The sequence below is a fragment of a genome, unplaced genomic scaffold, assembly GCF_019419815.1.
Source record: "Pyrus x bretschneideri cultivar Hongxiangsu unplaced genomic scaffold, Pyrus_bretschneideri_v1 Contig40, whole genome shotgun sequence".
Lineage (NCBI taxonomy): Eukaryota > Viridiplantae > Streptophyta > Magnoliopsida > Rosales > Rosaceae > Pyrus > Pyrus x bretschneideri.
Window position 1 is genome coordinate 4624985 of NW_025999724.1, and position 18641 is coordinate 4643625.

General features: G+C 36.7%; 2 protein-coding genes across 3 annotated transcripts; both read right to left on the reverse strand.

Annotated features, from left to right (window-relative positions):
• Positions 1–4619: 4619 nt before the first annotated feature.
• Positions 4620–7981, reverse strand: LOC125469147 ((+)-neomenthol dehydrogenase-like). Its single transcript, XM_048566192.1, has 4 exons — positions 7821–7981; positions 7485–7731; positions 5584–5661; positions 4620–5372 (listed from the first exon to the last, which is right to left on the reverse strand). The coding sequence occupies exons 1-4, from the start codon at positions 7838–7840 to the stop codon at positions 4824–4826; spliced, it is 894 nt and encodes a 297-aa protein (XP_048422149.1). The 5' UTR covers positions 7841–7981; the 3' UTR covers positions 4620–4823.
• Positions 7982–11775: 3794 nt separating this feature from the next.
• Positions 11776–18150, reverse strand: LOC103935555 (NAD-dependent malic enzyme 2, mitochondrial). Of its 2 annotated transcripts, XM_048566200.1 has the most exons (19): positions 17866–18066; positions 17361–17457; positions 17088–17206; positions 16833–17000; positions 16411–16539; positions 16228–16288; positions 15732–15835; positions 15566–15649; positions 15346–15452; positions 15128–15230; positions 14756–14863; positions 14537–14602; positions 13962–14034; positions 13784–13870; positions 13629–13683; positions 13472–13543; positions 12799–12861; positions 12588–12702; positions 11776–12109 (listed from the first exon to the last, which is right to left on the reverse strand). In XM_048566200.1, the coding sequence occupies exons 1-19, from the start codon at positions 17998–18000 to the stop codon at positions 12038–12040; spliced, it is 1818 nt and encodes a 605-aa protein (XP_048422157.1). In that variant the 5' UTR covers positions 18001–18066; the 3' UTR covers positions 11776–12037. The 2 variants fall into 2 exon arrangements, with proteins under 2 accessions (XP_048422157.1, XP_048422156.1); XM_048566199.1 differs by lacking the exon at positions 11776–12109 and having other exon boundaries at positions 12258–12702; positions 17866–18150.
• Positions 18151–18641: the final 491 nt, after the last annotated feature.

Consider the following 18641-nt stretch of genomic DNA (forward strand, 5'->3'; position numbering starts at 1 on the left):
GCAACCATGGGAGAAAATAGGTAGTTTTGACCTTTATAGGTGATTGTACTAAGATGTGTTGGGTTTATTTCATAAAGATGACGTCAGAAATATTTGTACTATTCAAAAAGTGTAAAGCCATGTTGGAAATGAAAATTCAAGACATAATTAACAAACTGAGGAAAGTGATAGAAAAGGAGAGTACACATTTTATGAGTTCCTAAATTTCTTTGAGGATCTAGAAAGGCAACTTACAGTGGCCTATTCACATCAATAGAATAGAATTGCTTAAAGGAAATGGCTAAGGCAATGATCCATGAGAAGAAAATGCCTTATTATTTTCAGGGTGAAGCTGTGAATACAACTGTTTACTTGCTAAATTGATGTCCTACCAAAGCAATGCCAAACAAGACCACTTTTGAAGCTCACGGTGGGAGGAAACTAGGTGTGAAACACCTGAGAATATTTGGATCGATTTGTTAATCACATGTTTCACACACCTCAGACAAAAGCTAGATGAAGTTGCTAACAAATGCATTTTTGTTTTATGGTAGCTGTGAAAAAGACTACAGGGGCCATAACTTGAAAACAAAAGAAATTGTGATTTTAGGGAGTGATCTTTAATGAAAGGTCCATTTGGAACCGGGAAAAATGTAGAAACACAAATCACTGTATAAAATGAGCTTGCTTCAATACAGAGTTGGCCAGCCTCATGTTTGCTACTTGTATCAACTTAGATGAGACGACTTCATTAACTGTCTCATGTTTGCTACTTGAGTATTTTACACACGTAAGGGAAAGTGTTGTAGAAAGAATACTGGCAAGTGTGTGATTGTGTAATCTTATGTAGATTATGATTAGGAATCCTATGAGATATTGTATCTTTTCCTATTGAATCACAATGTCATATCTCATGTTTTAAAAATTACAATGTCATACCTCATCTTACGAATTTGTTGCAATGTCAGACATCCGTCAGTTTGTCTATTAATTTTTCTATTATATGCTGACGTGGCTTGGAGTGGAACCCATTCTCTTGACCAATTGGATAAAAATATTAATTAAATATTAATAAATTAAATATATATTATTTAAATATTTTTATAAAAAATGTGGGACCCACCCCTATAATTCTTTCTCTTCTCCCCCTTTTTTCTGATATGTTCCAATGTCCTTGTCCATCTACGCCTCCCTCCCATGGAGCTCCTCCCCCTCCTCAACCTCCTTCAACAAATTCCTACCGCTGAACCCACGCCTTATAAACCCATCACCCTCATCCATCTTCCCCAATCCAAAACCTCAAATCCCTCCTCGTTGGCACCAAGATCCCAACTTTACTCTCTGGACACTCCCTCTCTGTCATCACGCCACCCTCTGGTGTCCCAATTTCGCTCAACAATGGCAAGATAACTTTCGGGTCGCCCATTTCGGAAGACGACTTCCTCATCATCTTCGGAATTGAGAACAACCTCAATTTTTATCCCCTCATCGTCATTGAGCCACCCACTTTGACCGCCGCATCTCGGCCTTCTTCCTCCTCTCTTCCAGATCCCCAAATTCAACCTTGTCCCCAGTGTGATATCCCGTCCTGAAAATATTGAAACGTACATGTGAAATGACCATTTTGCCCCTAGTTAGTTTGTTTGTGTTATTGGTGGGTTGTGTGCCTTGTTGGCATGTTGGGAGCCACCCACACACTCTCACCTTCACTGTCTCTCTCAGTCTCTTCCCTTGTCTCTCTCTCTCTCTCTCTCTCTCGTGCTCTCTTTCCCTTTCCTTTTCACCATATGTACGGACCACACTCGAAACCCCTCAAACCTTTGCAGATCGAGGGAGCCAGGTACACCATCATGCTCGTGAGGCTGTGAGGAACACAGACGTACTATTTTCAGGTAGGGAAACCACCATTTTCACGTCGATTCGAGGTTTTCTGATTTGAGCACTATTCATGCAAACTCATTCTCGCATGTTTTTGTAATTTTTGAGCTTGTAGATGTCCTTGTGAGGTTCCCAGGAGCTTGAGAGTACATCGTTGGACGAGTTTGGACGTAGGGTTAGCCTGGTTCGAGTTGGCCGATCATGGATTTTTTGGACAGGTGAATTCTCGTAGATTTTAGCCTTTAAAACTTAGTTAGACGTGTTCTACTAGTTCTAAGGGTTAAAATGGTGAAAAAATCATGAAAAACGGTTGAAAAACGAGCGAGAAATCACGATTTGCAGGTTTTCCGGCGACGGCGCCGGCGACGGAGACTGATCGGAGAAGGAGACGGAATATTCCTGACGCCGTTAATGGAATCTGTCAACTTTGACGGAATATTCCTAACGGCGTCAATTGACGCCGTCAGTGTGCCAGGCACGTGCCTGCGCGTGGCCGGCGCGTGGGGGCGCGTGCGGCGGTGAAAAATTTTTCTAAAAATTTTGGTGTGTTCCTAAGGTTGTGTAGAGCACGTTGGTATATTCATTTGTCCATTTTGAGCAATGTATGAGAAGTTATTTTGAACGGATGGTTATGTGCTTTAAAATTTACGTTTTTATAGTGTTTTCGCATATAGGTGACACGTATCCCGAGGACGAGCGTGCTCACGCGAGGCAGGGGGGCTACGACCCTTCCACGTACCAGTGAGTGGGCTTTTGGTTTTCCGTATATACCTATATACATATTAATTCCCAGAAATTAGTATAAATGCTTATTCGTTATATGCCATTCCTTTTATATAATTGGTGGTCATGCATGATTAGTGGCACATACGTTATTTATATATTCAATTATGCATATGTCATATATATATATATATATATATATGTGTGTTCGTGCTGTGGAGGCATAGGTAAGTGCCAGGTAAGTGTATTTCATGTTTATTGTTAAATGGTGACTCGAGATACTTAGAGAGCTCATAACCTGCACCCCCGGTGTTAGTGCTCCCGCCCAGAGTAGGGTACAGTCCTTCACGTGTCGTTCACCTCCCGCACCACACACTCAACTTGGATCCAAGTTAGGTGCACAGTCTTGTCGTACAGACCATTATAGGTGGTTCCGACTCGTAGGTGACCCGCGATTACTCGCACAGCCTTCACGTGATCGTAGCATTACATCGTTATACGTATTACACCCAGGCCTGTCGTACAGACCACTTTAGGTGGTTCCGACTCGTGGGCAGGTTTAGTTATTGAGATTGAGATTTGAGCTCTAGACGCAGCCGTACAGGTCACGTAGGGTGACTCCGGCTGCCAGATTATATGTTATTGATGTGATTTATATTTGAGCACTTGCATTTCAGGCTGAGGTTCCGATATGGCATATATTGAACATGATTGGCATATTTATACCTACGTGCATATGTTTATTTTCTGGGAAGTATACAGGTTTTACGGCGAGGGGTTAGAATATTGTTTTTGAAATGATTTTCGAAAAGCTTTGTTTTTGCCCACTCACACTTTTGTTTTGCGCCCCTCCAGGTTCTAGTAGCTTGGCAGGTTCGGTGGTTTTCCCAGAGGGCGTCTCGGCATTTCTGACAGACACTCACCAGTGTAGGGTCACCTTCGGGTGTACTATTGCTGTATCATTTTCTTTGGACTGCTGTAGTCTTTAGGCTCTGAATTCAGCGTCTCACTTACGCTAGCACTCATATTGCCACTTATTGTATGCTAGTTTTTAAATTTATTCATACTTTCACATTACTGTTTTAGCTTCTGCACTGTGCACTTGGCTACGTCACTTCCACGTGACGGCCAGCATGCCCTGATCTCGGTCGGGGTGTGTCACCCAGGCCTAATGGAGCCGCTTGCAAAAAAAAAAAAAGTTATTTTTTTGTCTAGAATTTATTCTTCTTCTTTTTTGTTTTTTTCTTTTCTGGGGAGAGAGAAGGAGAATGGTGAAATTTGGAGGATGAAGGTGAAATTTTTCTAGAGAAAGAGGAGGAGAGTGGTGAATTATTATTATTTTTTTTCTCTCATCCGATAATTATTATTATTTTTTTCTCTCATCCGATTTAAATTTCTGGGAAAGATGAAATGGATTAGTGAAATTGGGAGGATGAAGATGAAAGAATGGAGGAAGAAAGAATTTTAGGAAATTGGATGTGAGAGAGATAAAGGAGAGAGAGAATGTGAGAGAAACATATCAGATGTGAAAGAGGGGAAGAGAGAAAGGATGGGTCCCACATGTTTTTACAAAAATATTTCAATAATTTTATCTTTAAATTATTAATATTTAATTAATATTTTTTCCACTTTGACAAGGGAGTAGACCTTGCCTCAAGTCACGTTAGCATTTAACAAAGAAATTGACAAACTGATGAAGGTTTGACATTGTAACAAATTCGTAAGATAAGGTATGATATTATAATTTTTAAAACATAAGGTATAAGATTATGGTTCGACCTATAGTTAATGTAATTTTGTGTAATTTATCCAACTTTGTATTATTTGGGCAAGTAAAACGCGTTATTTTACTATAAATTAATCCACAAAGCATGATAAAAATCATCACAGAAATTCTCAAACCTCTCTCTCTCTCTCTCTCTCTCTCTCTCTCTATGTGCTGCACCTTCTCTTTCTTCCCTCACCAAAATAGGCCGCAGCAATTAGTATATTATAAGTAAATAGGATTGACAACAGTATAAAAGTACCGATAAACCATGTCAAAGAAATCAAATTAAAATACCATAATCGGTTATATACATACCGACCAACAAGGTGAAATGCTCACTGGAAAACGTACTAGTATTTTGGTGCGTTATAAAGTACTTAGTTACAGAAAGAATGTTCCGAATACATTCAAGCTACTACCCAAATAAAGCACATACAAAGGCAACATTTGCATATATAATACAGATCATCTTCAATCAAAAACCTGTTACTTCAGACTCAACAAAGAAGAAGCCAGAAGGACCATCATTGGGCAGAAATGCTAACTTCAGAACCTTTGCAGCACCTTCTTCGACAGGCACGTTACCAGCATTGAAGTTCAGATCTGTTTTGATAAATCCGGGGCAGAGACAATTGATGCGGAAATCAGGGTACTTCTTCGCTAGAACCCGCGTATATGCGTTCACTGCTGCCTTTGAGAGTATATAGCCGGGCGTAAAAGCTGGCCAGCCTTTGCTTTCAATTGAGCCCTCCTTCAAGTCTTTTAGAAACTGAGTCAACACCTCGTTTATTCGCTCTTCTGTTAGGTTCTCAGCATCACTAAAAACTCCTTTAGCCCAGTCACTAGGTATATAGTTTAACTTGCCCCAGGAAGATGAAACGTTAACTATTCTCGGTGAATCAGATAATTGGAGGAGTGGAATAAGCGCTTCAGTTGTTCGTTTAGCACCATAATAGTTTGTGTGCACACATTCTTCTGCTAACTCATAATTTTGAGTCATAATTTTCTTCCAATCAGTTCCTTCCTGCATCAGACACCCACCCCAAACAAAAAATTTGTTAATTACAGGTTCACATGCACATCAGTCATGAGTCATCAAACTATCACAGTGAAAATATCGTTCCAAATGACATTACACAGATCATTTTCCTTTACAAGTCTAGTAAATTAACCAATTTAAATCAATGGTAGGCACCGAAAGTGGCCTTGTGAGAAAAATTATGTCAAAGACTTACCGGAACAACAGAAGCTGTTGCAGCTTTATAAGCATCGGTATCTACTATGGTGGCTCCCATAATCCCTGCATTGTTCACCTGTGCAGAGCCCAACTCTTTCAATATTGCTTTTCCAGTCACACAAGCAATTAAAAAGTAAGAAATTATAGAAAATGCAAATAAAAAGGTAAGTTTGGTAGATCCTTTTGTGTTCTTAGAACTAACCACAAAACCAAATGCCCTTCAAAGCGCCCAAAGGTGTGCTACTTTGTCAAACCCTAAAGTCCAGCCACTTATACCATCTCCAACCCTTGGACTAAAACCTAAAATTTTTAGCCCAGAAACAGTTTTTTTGCTCCAACCCTTCTTCTGGTCTAAATTTTTTAACCTGAGATTATTAAAAATTAAATTTAGGCTAATTTTTTCTTTTAAAGTAATTTAAAAAAAATTATGTACACTATCATAATTTAATTTTATGAACATTTTAATCTAAAAATATTTAAATTCCGATAAATATTGAAAAATCACTAAATTTGGGTGAATTTTGAGTTAAATAAAATTTTTAATTATTTGAACCGTTGAATTTAAATCTTAGATTTGATTATATTCTATCTTAGTCGTTAGATTCAATCTTAGTCGTTAGATTCAATAAATCTTAGGAAACCTGCCCATGTGTGTGGGATCCCACTGGTGGTGCCCACACCATTATGGGGGAATTTGGATTTTATTTGACTTTTAGCTTTTAATCCACACATTTAGCATAGTTGGATTGGGTTTAGGAGGAGAACAAAACCTAAAAAATAGCATTTAGCCCAGGGTGGGGTTTGATTTATCTTTCTCGGGTATGACAAATATATTCTATGAACGAATTCCTAGATAGGTTTGACTTCTTTCGACTTCTCCAGGTATGATGATAGACTGAGTAGACGGAAAATCTTGTAAATTGCACTGAGGATCGTGTCATATATTGTCTATGATAGTTATAGAAAGAGTTTTAGATCATCTCCAACCGAAAGGTCCAGAGGGTCGAAAATAGTTCAAAAACTATCCCCAATTGAGGGCTAGGCCAAAGGGTTTGTGGGCCTCACTGAACAAAAAGGGGCCAATCGGCTGGCCCAACTTAGCTAGCCCCGAGTTGGCCAGAATTTTCATTATTCTGGTCAGTTATATCTGATACCATTGTACTTATTCCTGTCGGCTATATGGTAGGCCCTTTTATTTTATTTTATTTTATTTTATAACCATTTTTTTTTAAATTCTATTTTTTCCCTATAACTTCCTAAGCCATTATACAACATTAAATTAAATTAAGTAACATGAAACAAAATTAAACAATATGAAACAACATTAAATAACATTAAATTTAAATAATAAATTATGTTTGACCTTATAGCCTTTTGACCCTCGGTTGGAGACGATTTTTTATGACAGGACTAAAACGAGCCCTATGGCTCGTAGGCCCTCGGTTGGAGATGGAGACAAATATAACCCTGTACTATTTATTAAAATATTAATATTTTAAAGGACTAGAGAGTTAAAATGAGTCATTTGGCCCTCGTTTGATTGGAGATGACCTTATGTTCTAAAAAATAAAATAAAACCTAAGGATTTCTGTCGTCTTCATTTATGTGTGAAACTGGTTAGTCAAAAAGCAAAATGAATCTACTTTTTAATTCGGGTTTTTATATTTTCACTCTCAAAAGCCATTTTTCTGTGGTTCACAGTTTCTCTCCTCTAACGAAACCAATTTCAATTCAATGATTTACATAAATTTTATTTGAACAATATTCTAACTTAGAGGTGCAGATTGACAAAATATAAAAATAAAATAGATGTGTTGAGAGGGGATCAAACTGCTCTGGCCAACTTCGGTACAAGTATGCAATGACAAAAACATTTTAAGCAATGAGGTATGATCATACCAAGATATCGAGTTTCCCAAACTGGGTTTTGATGAACCCCGCCAAAGAGTCAATGTTTGCAGGGTTAGCCACATCAAGTTGATGAAAAACCACTGAACCTGCCAAGCCAGACTGCCTGAGTTTGTCAACGGCTTCAAGACCCCTTTTCTCATCTCTGGCAGTTAAGACCACAGTAAGTCCATCTGATGCCAACCGCTTGACAACTGCTAATCCTAATCCTTTGTTTGCCCCTGTTACAACTGCATACCTGAAAAAATTCACGGAATCTACAAATTCAGAAACAAATTAAACACCAAAACACAACAGTGAAAAACTGTTGTGGAATTAAGTGGCCACCTTTTTGTTGCTTCTGCCATTTGATGATAAATCGATGAGGGATGATGTCTGTGAGACTGAGGTAACAGTTTGAGGCTTCATTTATAATGTGTGAGTTTAGACTTGTATCTTTAGATAAAATTAGAAGAAAATTGTTGATTGCTTTCTTCTATTCTAACTACTTTTGGAGGAAAAGTTGCTTCGAATAATCCTAAATTCTAATGGTGGGAATTGCACTGAGGTTGAGGAGTCAACTTGTTCTCTTTGGAATTTTCTTAATCTTCTATTGGCATATGGACTTTGTGTGCAAGACAATTTTTTATTTTTGTTTTTGAAATAGAAAAGAAAGGGATAGAGTAATAGGGAACGTGGGAGTGAGAAATTTATTTTTTATTTTTTATTTTTAAATTAGAGATATGTTAGGAATTTATGTATTTGAAGCTTTGAAAAAAAAAAAAAAAAAAAAGCAAAATTTGGTTGTGTGAAATTACATTTCTGTTCTATATTTCTTATTCATGTTCTGTTTTAATTAGAGGGTTAAACTAGTAATTTCATAGGATTTTGGTTGACAATAAGTGTTTTATTAATTAGTAGAGATATATAAAGCCGAAAGACTGTTTTGGTGTCACCGGCTTTAACAAAATTAATTGGACCAAATTACCCCTCAACCAAAAAAATTCAAAAGCAGCCCAATACAATGTATCAATAATGCAAGGGTAATTTGGTTATCATAAAATATAATATTATAATATAAATAATAAGTGGGGAGAGAAAAGAATAAAAAAAATAGAAAAATAAGTGAAAGTTGATGGTACCCACATGAAGGGGAAAAAAAAAAAGGAAAATCATAAATGTTGTGTTCAAAACATTTTAAGAGATAGTGCCAATGATAAATTAGTCTAGTTTTTTTTTTTTTTAATTAGTACCTTACGATAGGTTAGTAATAATATGATTCAATCAGATGTTCATTAAATATTATTTTCTCTAATTTTAAATACGTTCAAACCCATCTTAAAATACGTGTAATGCCAGTTATAAAAAAAGTATTTTCCCATGTGGATAATAATGTGATTCATTCGTGATAAAAAAGATATTTCCCATGTGGATAATGATGTGCTTAAATTAGTTGTCAAATGATTGTTTTTTTTTATTTTTTAACAAACAATATTTGATCTAAGATTATTCATTTACTTCAAATATTTGGTTTTTCTTTTGTCAATTTACGTATATAAATACATTTAACACGTGTAAATCATGCATAACATACCATGATTCAAAAAATTCCTTCTGCACATGCTCACGCCCGTGCATGAAGGCTAGTAGAAAGGAAATAATTCGAGGTGACGCAAATACCCACGTTATCTTTATAATTTTGTGGTGGCAGAACTCAAGTCAATCTAGAACAGAAAATTTGAATAAAAAGAAATTTTTGAATATGGAGGTGTTCAATTTAAGGCCTAGGTAGTACATGGAAAAGGATCCTAGTCGGATTCTTTTTCTAAGGATCCTAGTCGGATTCTTTTCCTAAGTATCTTTGCCGGATTCTTTTCATAAGAATCTTACAAATTCTGTAATCGTAATTATTCATCGTATATCGTACGATTACAATGTTACAATCAAGAATCTCGAGATTGATATGTCTTATAAACAAGGCGTGACATAACAAGTACCGAGACCTTCACCAAAACCATCGCGAGACAGAGGTTACAAAATCGCAAAAGCGACGCAAATCAATTGCCGAAGCAACATGGACAAGTCATAAAAATTTAGAATAACAAGCAAAAGAACGAGGTGACGTGTCCACAATGAAGATTCAGCTGCAAGTTGGCAGTAGGCGTGGGTAGCATAGGCAGAGGCACGTGCAAAAATATCGGGAGGTGTGCGAGGCCAGCTGTAGTCGGCGGCCCTCCAAAAATGGTTAGAATAGAAGAAAGCAATCAACAATTTTCTTCTAATTTTATCTAAAAATACAAGTCAAAACTCACACAGTATAAATGAAGCCTCAAACTGTTACCTCAGTCTCCAAGACATCATCCCTCATCGACTTATCATCAAATGGCAGAAGCAACAAAAAGGTGGCCACATAATATGTACAGTAACAATGTCTCCTCTGCTATTTTTTCAATCAGCTGTTATTGGCATAAAAATAAAATAAAAAAAATAAAAACAATCATGCACTTTAAATTTAAAAATTTAACAAAAAAATTGTGTACCAAGGAGAATAATAACACTATTTATATATTATCGTTTATTATAATTTTTATTATATTGAAGGAAATTATGGACCTATTATAATTCTAATTCATTGTCGTACCCTCTTTCATCATCTAGGTGGTTCAACTCAAACGCTACCCTATGTTTGGATAAAAGTTTCATACAAATGAGGCTAAACTTGATGGCAATGTATTGCAAAAATGATAAAAAATCACATTGAGGGTCTTGAATGTCACATTCCTTTTGTTTGGTGTATTTGTAGATCATTTTCAGTGTTTACGTCGTAGTTTTTTTAGAACTTCAGTAATTCATTGGTTAGTAGTATTCTTACAAAGTAATTTTAACAAATGAGTTTAAAATTCTTTGGCACTTAAGTACCCTCAAACGGTAGTTGTAATTTGAGCAAGGTTCTAAAAGATACTAGAAGTTAGTCGAGTGGTAAGTTAGGGTCTAACGCCTTGACGGCTATGTGGGACCTAAGCAGACTAGGAAGATTTAGTAATTTTATTATACACCGTAGAAATATGTGCCTACTAAAAGATACTAGAAGCTAGTCGAGTGGTGAGTTGGGGTCTAGCGCCTAGGCCTAGGCAGACTAGAAAGATTTAGTAATTTTATTATACATCGTAGAAATATGTGCCTACTTATACTTACAAGAATACTTAGTTGTATTGGTATATATAAATTGCAAAATAAAATGTTACATAGATTAAAGTATTATAACATATTGAAAATATGGGGAACAAGTATGTAATGAAAGTTCATCCAAGTATTCAATAAGTCTCTCAATTTATTGAGCAAAATTAAAATCTAAAATAAAAGTTATCAATTTTCTTTTTAAGTGAGAGTCGCAACCTAAACAAGCACCTAGGCTAGTCTAGGGGGCTAAGTGGACAACTGGGCTGGTTAGGCGGATACTTAAGAAGGTCTAGATGCCATTTTTAAATTTTTAGACGCCTAAAGATTAATGGGAATGATAACTAGCCGCCTAGCTTATCATCAATTTGTATCATCTCTCAAATAGATATATATATATATATATATATATATATATATATATATAACTCACTAACACATGTGAGTTCCATTTATATTAGTGAGATGGTACAAATAATAGTACAAATAAATTATAATAATAACATTTTTGTTGTAATTTTGCATAAAGATAAAGTTGCAAGTTAGTCGCTTTGGTGGTGGGTGGAAAATGGACCTTCATCCGAAAATCTTCCACATGAAAATGAACCATGAAATTTTTATAAAACTTTACCATTTTTCTTACCATTGAATGTGATTAAAAATCAACGATTAGATTTTTTTTATTTTTTATTTTTAAACATGTATTATTGCGTGGAACGTACCATTATAGTCCGTTCCATTTAAGTTTAATGAAATTTAAAGGACCAGAATAAAATTCCGATCAGCTACTACTATGAGAATCGACAGAAAAAAGATGTTTGAACGTTAAATTGACGTAACATGTCAAAAGATCTTTCATAGAATATTCAACCACTCGAGAAAATGAAGATGATTCCCTTCCATTTTTTTCTTCCTCCCCTTCCCTTCTATTCTCTTTGAATGATTACGGTTAAACCACGTTAATATATTATATTAATTTTATATAAAAAGAGAAAGACAAAATAAAGTATGTGAGAGGAGAAGAAAGGAGATAAAAAGAGGAGGGAAAAGAATTTTAGTTCAGAAAATAAAAGATGTTTTAACATCAAATTGACGTAACATGTCGAAAGATATTTGGAAACAAAGACACCACTAATAATTTTGATCACATAAATCAATGCGTTGTTCAAACAAATGGGTTTCTAATTGCTACTTTCTTATCAATTTAGTAAAGGGAGGGCCTTATTTCTGTTCCCTTCAATGTCTTCTAATTCTCCGAGCATGTAAATTATGAATTTATAAAGACAGGCCAAGAAAGAAGTTGCTTGACTGCAGAACTATTGATGCCTGAGCTGCAAAAAATATAGCATCTGACCGCACCGTATCGCGCGCAGTACAGCACCAAAGCCTCATTTTTCATGAACTAGAGGGCTGTAAACCGGGAACCACATACTGCGAGTCACATACTCCACAATCTCCTCCTACACCGAATAGATAAAAACAAAAGATTCAAGAGACTTCAGAACTTGAATTCGAAATCAGCATCGATACTAACAAAAGCTTGTATGAATATGTACTAGCTATTCAATTATCTATCTAGATTGACAGCTCCCGAGTTCTATGATTCCGATAATTTGACTTCAACAGAGAAATTTTAATTTTTTTTTAAGGTTGTGAGCAGTGGCTTGACGGAGATGGTTCAAATCAAGATATACTGAAGGCAATGAGGGTTTAGGACCCTACATGCTTAGGTACTCGGTTATGGTTGTTCTATTAGATGCTCATTAGAGTAGCATTATCCGAATGTGTGTGTTTCCCCCTAGAACGGTGTCTTTTTTCTCTATGCTATAGTAGTGTAACATTTTCGAGTTTGCTTTCCAAATCTAAACTGACTTTCCATTGTGCAACTTTTTGTATAAGGTCTTTTGAATTTGTAAAAGATAGTAGATAAGTTCTTACTTTGCTCATGTTCATGAGCTCTTTGGGCCCGACTTCACAGTGTCCCTCTGCAAGTTCCTCTGCAACAGCTGCCTGGAGGACAGCAGCTCCAACTTCCGCAGTTATACTCCGGATACTGCACCATATACAGGAATAGTCAGACAAATTTCTAATCCTGTTTGGCATGCTAGACTAATAAAATGAAATGCGCAACGAAGGTGAGAAATATTACCAATCAATAGATGGGTACAAGATGCCCTTCTGGATATCTTCATCTGTTATGTATGAAGCGAGGCTGGACAGAATCATTGTGTCAGAAACTAATTGGAAAATTCAGCTCGAATGATGTTCATTGCAAAATTGAGCTCAAATGATGTTCTCATTTAACATTTCTTATTGCAGTGACAATAAATTTGTAATGTGAGGTATCATATTACTATTATTTCATGACGCGGTAAAAATGAGTTTCCTCAATGCATGCAAACTAACAAGATAAGGAATAAAACATTACAAGCCACCCCCAAATTGACATACCTTCCCACGTTACAGCCTATGGGAATTAATTAGGTGCAACATGTAATGAGATGGCAGAAGTCATATAACCAAAATCGTATGTATACGATTTATACTACCTGTGAAAGTTCCATATCGCTTGGCTAGTAGAACACTAATCCCAGCTATTAGGGTGTAGAGAACTAAAGGCATTTTAATTGCTTTAACCAGTAAATAATTACTCTGTATGTAACAAAAGCACATAAACAAATCTTCAAAACCACTGTTTTATGTGATCTTGGACTCAGTCAGATAGGACATTGTAAACATGGAAGAAAAGAGAGTGCAGAAGCTGCTTGTAACATGCCAACTGTAGGTTCGAGCAAGGAAATACCCAAGTTTTATGTGATTACCATTCAGAAGCTGCTTGTAACATGCCATCTGATATAATACGAGCTCCTGAGAGAAGTGCTCCTAAACCAATCCTGGATTAAAGGCAGCCAAAAAACCATATTAGTATTTTGAAGTATAAGCACAGTTAGTTCAAAGCTTAAGATATAGGAAACTAACCCCGGAAACAGGTACATGTTATTTGCTTGATTTACATGGCCTACTTTTCCGTTGCCTGCCAACATATTTAGAACACTTAAAGGTCAAACTACTCGGGTAGAAAAAAAACTTTAGAAGTTGCGGTACAATAAAGACATTGCTAACAAGGAAATTACCAAGATCAACATTATCAAAAGGGCTTCCACTTCCAAAGACTATGTTTTCACCAGCATGCTTAAAAGCGTCTTCAGCAGTGCATTCAGCTGTTCCAATTTTAAAGGGAAAACAGAGTCAGCCACGAATTTAGGTGCCATAAGGTAATTGTGAGGTTTGATGAGGCGCAGAGGAACAAACCGTTCATGGTTGGATTTGACATAGCCAAAATCGCAGGTTTAGCTGAATCAGATTCTCGCATTGCTTTAAGTACCTAAATGAATACCAACCAATAACTATAAGAAACCATCTTAAAAGAAAAGGAAGTACAATATTTTCTGTAAACAAATAGGGAAGAGCAATGAATTTTTCAAATGCTATATAATATGAACCTAAATTATCAATGTATCTGAATCATGATCAGAATAAAAACTGAGCTATCGAATCATAAATCATGTAATCTGAATCAGTAACACTGAAATCAAAGTCTTATTTGGTTTCTCTCTCATGGATATTCTTATAAATCTATGGCATGTACATATACAGGCTTATCTCTCTTGGCAAATCTTATATTCATTCCAAAAGAATTGTTTAAACATTATGCGTGAATGCTAGTTGCTGACACAAAAACCCATATAGTTTACTAACAACGTACCAATTAGCAAAAGGCCACACCAGACAAACAAACATTAACAGAATCAAATCATCTTCAGTAAAGTGATCCAATTTAAGAGACGTTTATAAATATAACCAAATGTTATTGAGAAAGTATCCACCTCATGATTGAAAACACCGCCAACACCAGACAAACCAAGAAGTACATGAGGCTTGACCTTCTTAACCTGCACGAAATTGTGTGCGAAACATTTGATATTTATATTATGATATATAAATCGAGAGGATAACTAGTACTAAGCAAGGTGATTCGATTCTCTTGTATCAACATCATTCCACTTTCTGTGATAGAGGGTACAGTGAAGTCCTTTGAGATTTACCACTTCAAGTAGACTAGCTCCCTCCCTAAGCCCATCAATTGCTCCTGGATCTTTAGCAAAAGGTGCAGCCATGGGGTCAATCTTATTCCTCTCTTTTGTAACTAGACCCTGCACCCAAACAACTTTCTTAGTGATTCTTCAGATAAACCTAGATACATACATTCAAAGGCCAAAATAGTTTTGAGAACACAGCTGATTCTATGTCTCTCTTCTTTACACCAAGAGGGTAGCAATATCAATAAAGATGTGAGTGTAACTACAGTGAATAGTTGACAAAACCATAAGGTCGTTATAGAATAAATTTGCTGCACATGTATGTAATCCGTTTAACATAATGGTGGTGAATCTTAAAGAAAAAACATAAAGCCATACATCTTTATCAATCAGGAAAAAGTTATTTTTTGCAGCAGCTTCACCGTTCCCTGACATTCTTGCAACAGCCTGTACAGCCATGTTAAGAACACCAAGTCCCGCACTGAAAGGCAAAAAAGAGTGAATAAAAGGATGAACAAAGTGCCAATAACATGCACAAGGCAACCAGTGAATAGCCTATATATGAATCATTCAGAGTGAACGAGCATGTAAAGTACCTGCCGGCTCCCACAACAACTATCTTTTGTTTAGCAAAGTCACTCAATGGTCGACCTTGCGCTCTTACAGCTCCTAGTAGTCCCGCAAGTGCAACACCGGCAGTTCCCTAAAATACATGGAAGCACAACTATCAGAGGTACTTATTTCAGTTGAGCAGAAATCTGTATTCCACTGCATATACCTTTCAAATCCATAAAAGACAGAAAGCCACACTATCACCTGTATATCATCATTGAACGTGCAAAACCTTCTACGATAGCGTTGCAGTGTTTCAAAAGCCCACTTCATTTGAAAATCCTCGAACTGATGAAAGTGAAAACAATCAAGTTATTATGGAAGGAGAAACCAAACTGATATAAAAGGTTAATGCATCTCAAAAATAGACCTGCACAATGGCCTTGGGCCAACGTGTATGAACAGCTTCCATGAATTCATCAACAATTGATATGTACTCTTCTCCTTCCAACCTAGGTTGTCGAAGTCCTAAATCTGTCAAATTAAAATCATGAGAAAAGGTATCCTCATGATGTAAATTGGAAAGTTTTGAAGCATTAAGTCCAGTCATTCAATGTAAAGATAGAAAAGAAGCCAAGAATAAATTCGAAAAGTTGTATAACATAATATAATTAACAGAAATTTATTAAAATTGAAAAAAAAATTATTAAACTCTAATATGTAGTCAAACTGCATATTTATTATGATTCATATTTTGGTCGTATAACTTTTAATAGGGTAAAGTCATGCTCAAGAAAAAGACAGTAAACAGTCGCTGTCATTACAACTTTTCCTTACAACAACTTAAATGCTTTGTAAACACTGTGGCACTGTTATGTTTGGTTGAGTATAATTAACAGAAAATTTTGAATTCATATATTACTTACAAAGACGGTCTTCAAGTAGCTTTTGATTGTTAGTACCAACATCTAGCATAACCGGTAGTATCTGTCATAGAGGTACATAGGTTAAGCGACATAAGATCTACCGGAATAATTTATTTACCAAGACAAGTGTAACATGAATACTAGTAGAAACATAAGATGTGAACTCCAAGAGAGAGAACATACTCTTTGTGGATTAATACCAGCTGCAGCAACATACATATCAAGTTTTCCTATTGGAATTCCAATTCCCTGAACTCCAAGGTCACCTAGGCCAAGAATACGACTGCCATCTGTGAGGACAATCATGTCTACCTGCAATATAGAGTGAAAATGAATACCAACTACAAACCGAAAGGACTAGAAACATAGGGAGTAGAACAGAAAGTTATTATTTTGGAGTCTACAAAATAAAAAATAATCCCAACAGAGAAGCATCAAGATATGCTGTATTTTGACAAAACGAGAGACAGATTTTATGTGAGGGTGTTTTAAGTCCTCTATAAGAACAAGAAGATTAAGGATTAAGGAGTTAAAAATATAGATAAATGGAGGTTATCAGAATGGGGCTCAAAACCTGGAGAAAAATAAAAGCTGGTAGCATTTACCTGATGAGCTGGCCAGTTGTAGATCATGGACATCATCTCCCCTTTATCCTTTGCACTGAAGTACATTCCACGAGGGCGCCTAAATAACCCAGAATAATTTTGACATACTAATCCTACTGTAGGAGTGTAGATTATGGGAGCAAAATCTTGGATGTTGTCAATAAGGGCCTGGAAATGAGCGTCATCCAAAACCACATCAGAAGACGATGGATTACATAAAGTTGTTGATATCGACAAATTCGAAACCAAACTTACTCGGTAGTATAAGGTCTCGTTCCTGTCATGCAGTCTATTTAAAATCCTCCATTTAGCCAAGGCCACAACACCTTCTGGCTGGCCCTTAGTATTTTTCTCTAGCGACCGATAAGACTCCACTAAAAAGTTAAACCACACGAAAATGTCATTGCATAAACCCTCAATGCCAATGCTAAAAAGAAATCACAAAACATCTCCTTGCTAGGACATAAGTTTCATAGTCAAACAATGTACAAATATGTTCTACTTGGGGAAATTATGTAAGAAACTCACTGAAACGAGCATACTGCTGCTCGAACGATATGACACGAGGGGGAAGGAGACCGCGAAGTCCTAGTCGATCTCTTTCAGTCAACGGAAATCCAGTGTCCTGCTCTTGATGAAAACAAACATTCAGAAAAGAGAATTAAACAAAGTAAAAAACAAAAACAAAAACAAAAAAATCATCAAATTTTACAGTTCAAACAAATTCAGCAAATTTCAAGCACCATCCACTTCAAAAATTGAAAAGAAAAAAGTATCCCTTCGATCCATTTAACTTCTACATCACTTTCCAGAACTAAAATTTCTTCGAACCGCGACGAAAAATTTCACCTTCACTTTATAAAATCATCACAATGTATGCTTAAAGAATCAAGACGAGCAGTACAAATTCACTCCTTGTACGGTTCTATCGTTTACATCAACCAAAGTTATTTCTTTTAAAAAAAAAAAAAAAAGTTCAGCTCAAATCACACTGCAGAAAACAAAAAAATAAAAAAGGGTGAATCGGACCAACCTTGTTGAACCATGGATCGTGGAGAATATCGGCGCCGCGCTTGTGAACCATACAGGGGCCGGGAATCGCCGTCGAGAACGGCCTCATCGACCGGTTGCTCAGCCGCGACGCGGCAAATCGCGCTGCCCTCCACATTCCGCGAAACGACCAAAACCGACGCTTTCTTTCTACTGACTGCAACTTCGGATCAATTTATAGGATCGCAAATTTTAATTTACTTTTTGTAATTTTTTTTCGATTTAATTGTTTTTTTCTTTCCTTTTTTGTCTGTTAAAAAAGAAGCAGTCGAAGCTGTTGAAAGAGGAGAATGTGAGCGCTGGACCGTGGCTGACCGGGATTTTCGGGCAGCGGGGAGGATACGCGGAAGCACGACTGTGAGTGGCCGCGGAAGAGGAGGGAAAGCTGCCCAGGTGGACAGCGGGCAGCGAGGGATATATATACGCGAATGTGTGGTAGGCAGGCACGTGGACGTTTTTTACTAGTGGGAAAGGGGCCGCAGGTTAAGGTTCCGGTGCGTTTGGACCACTGATCATTGGTGATCTCCTTGTTCGGATTTTGCCACATGGTTATTTAATTTAGGTATTGTTTGGTACACAGACGGGACGGAATGGGACAAAAAGGGACAGAACGGAGGCTCCATGCTGCGTTTGGTGTACACTCAGGCCGAAAGGGAATGAAAAATTAAATGACAATCGTACCTGCCCACTCCGACGAGTTCAACGTCTTCCCTCACATCTTCTGCCTAATCCTTGATGTCCCATCCATCAAGCAACGAC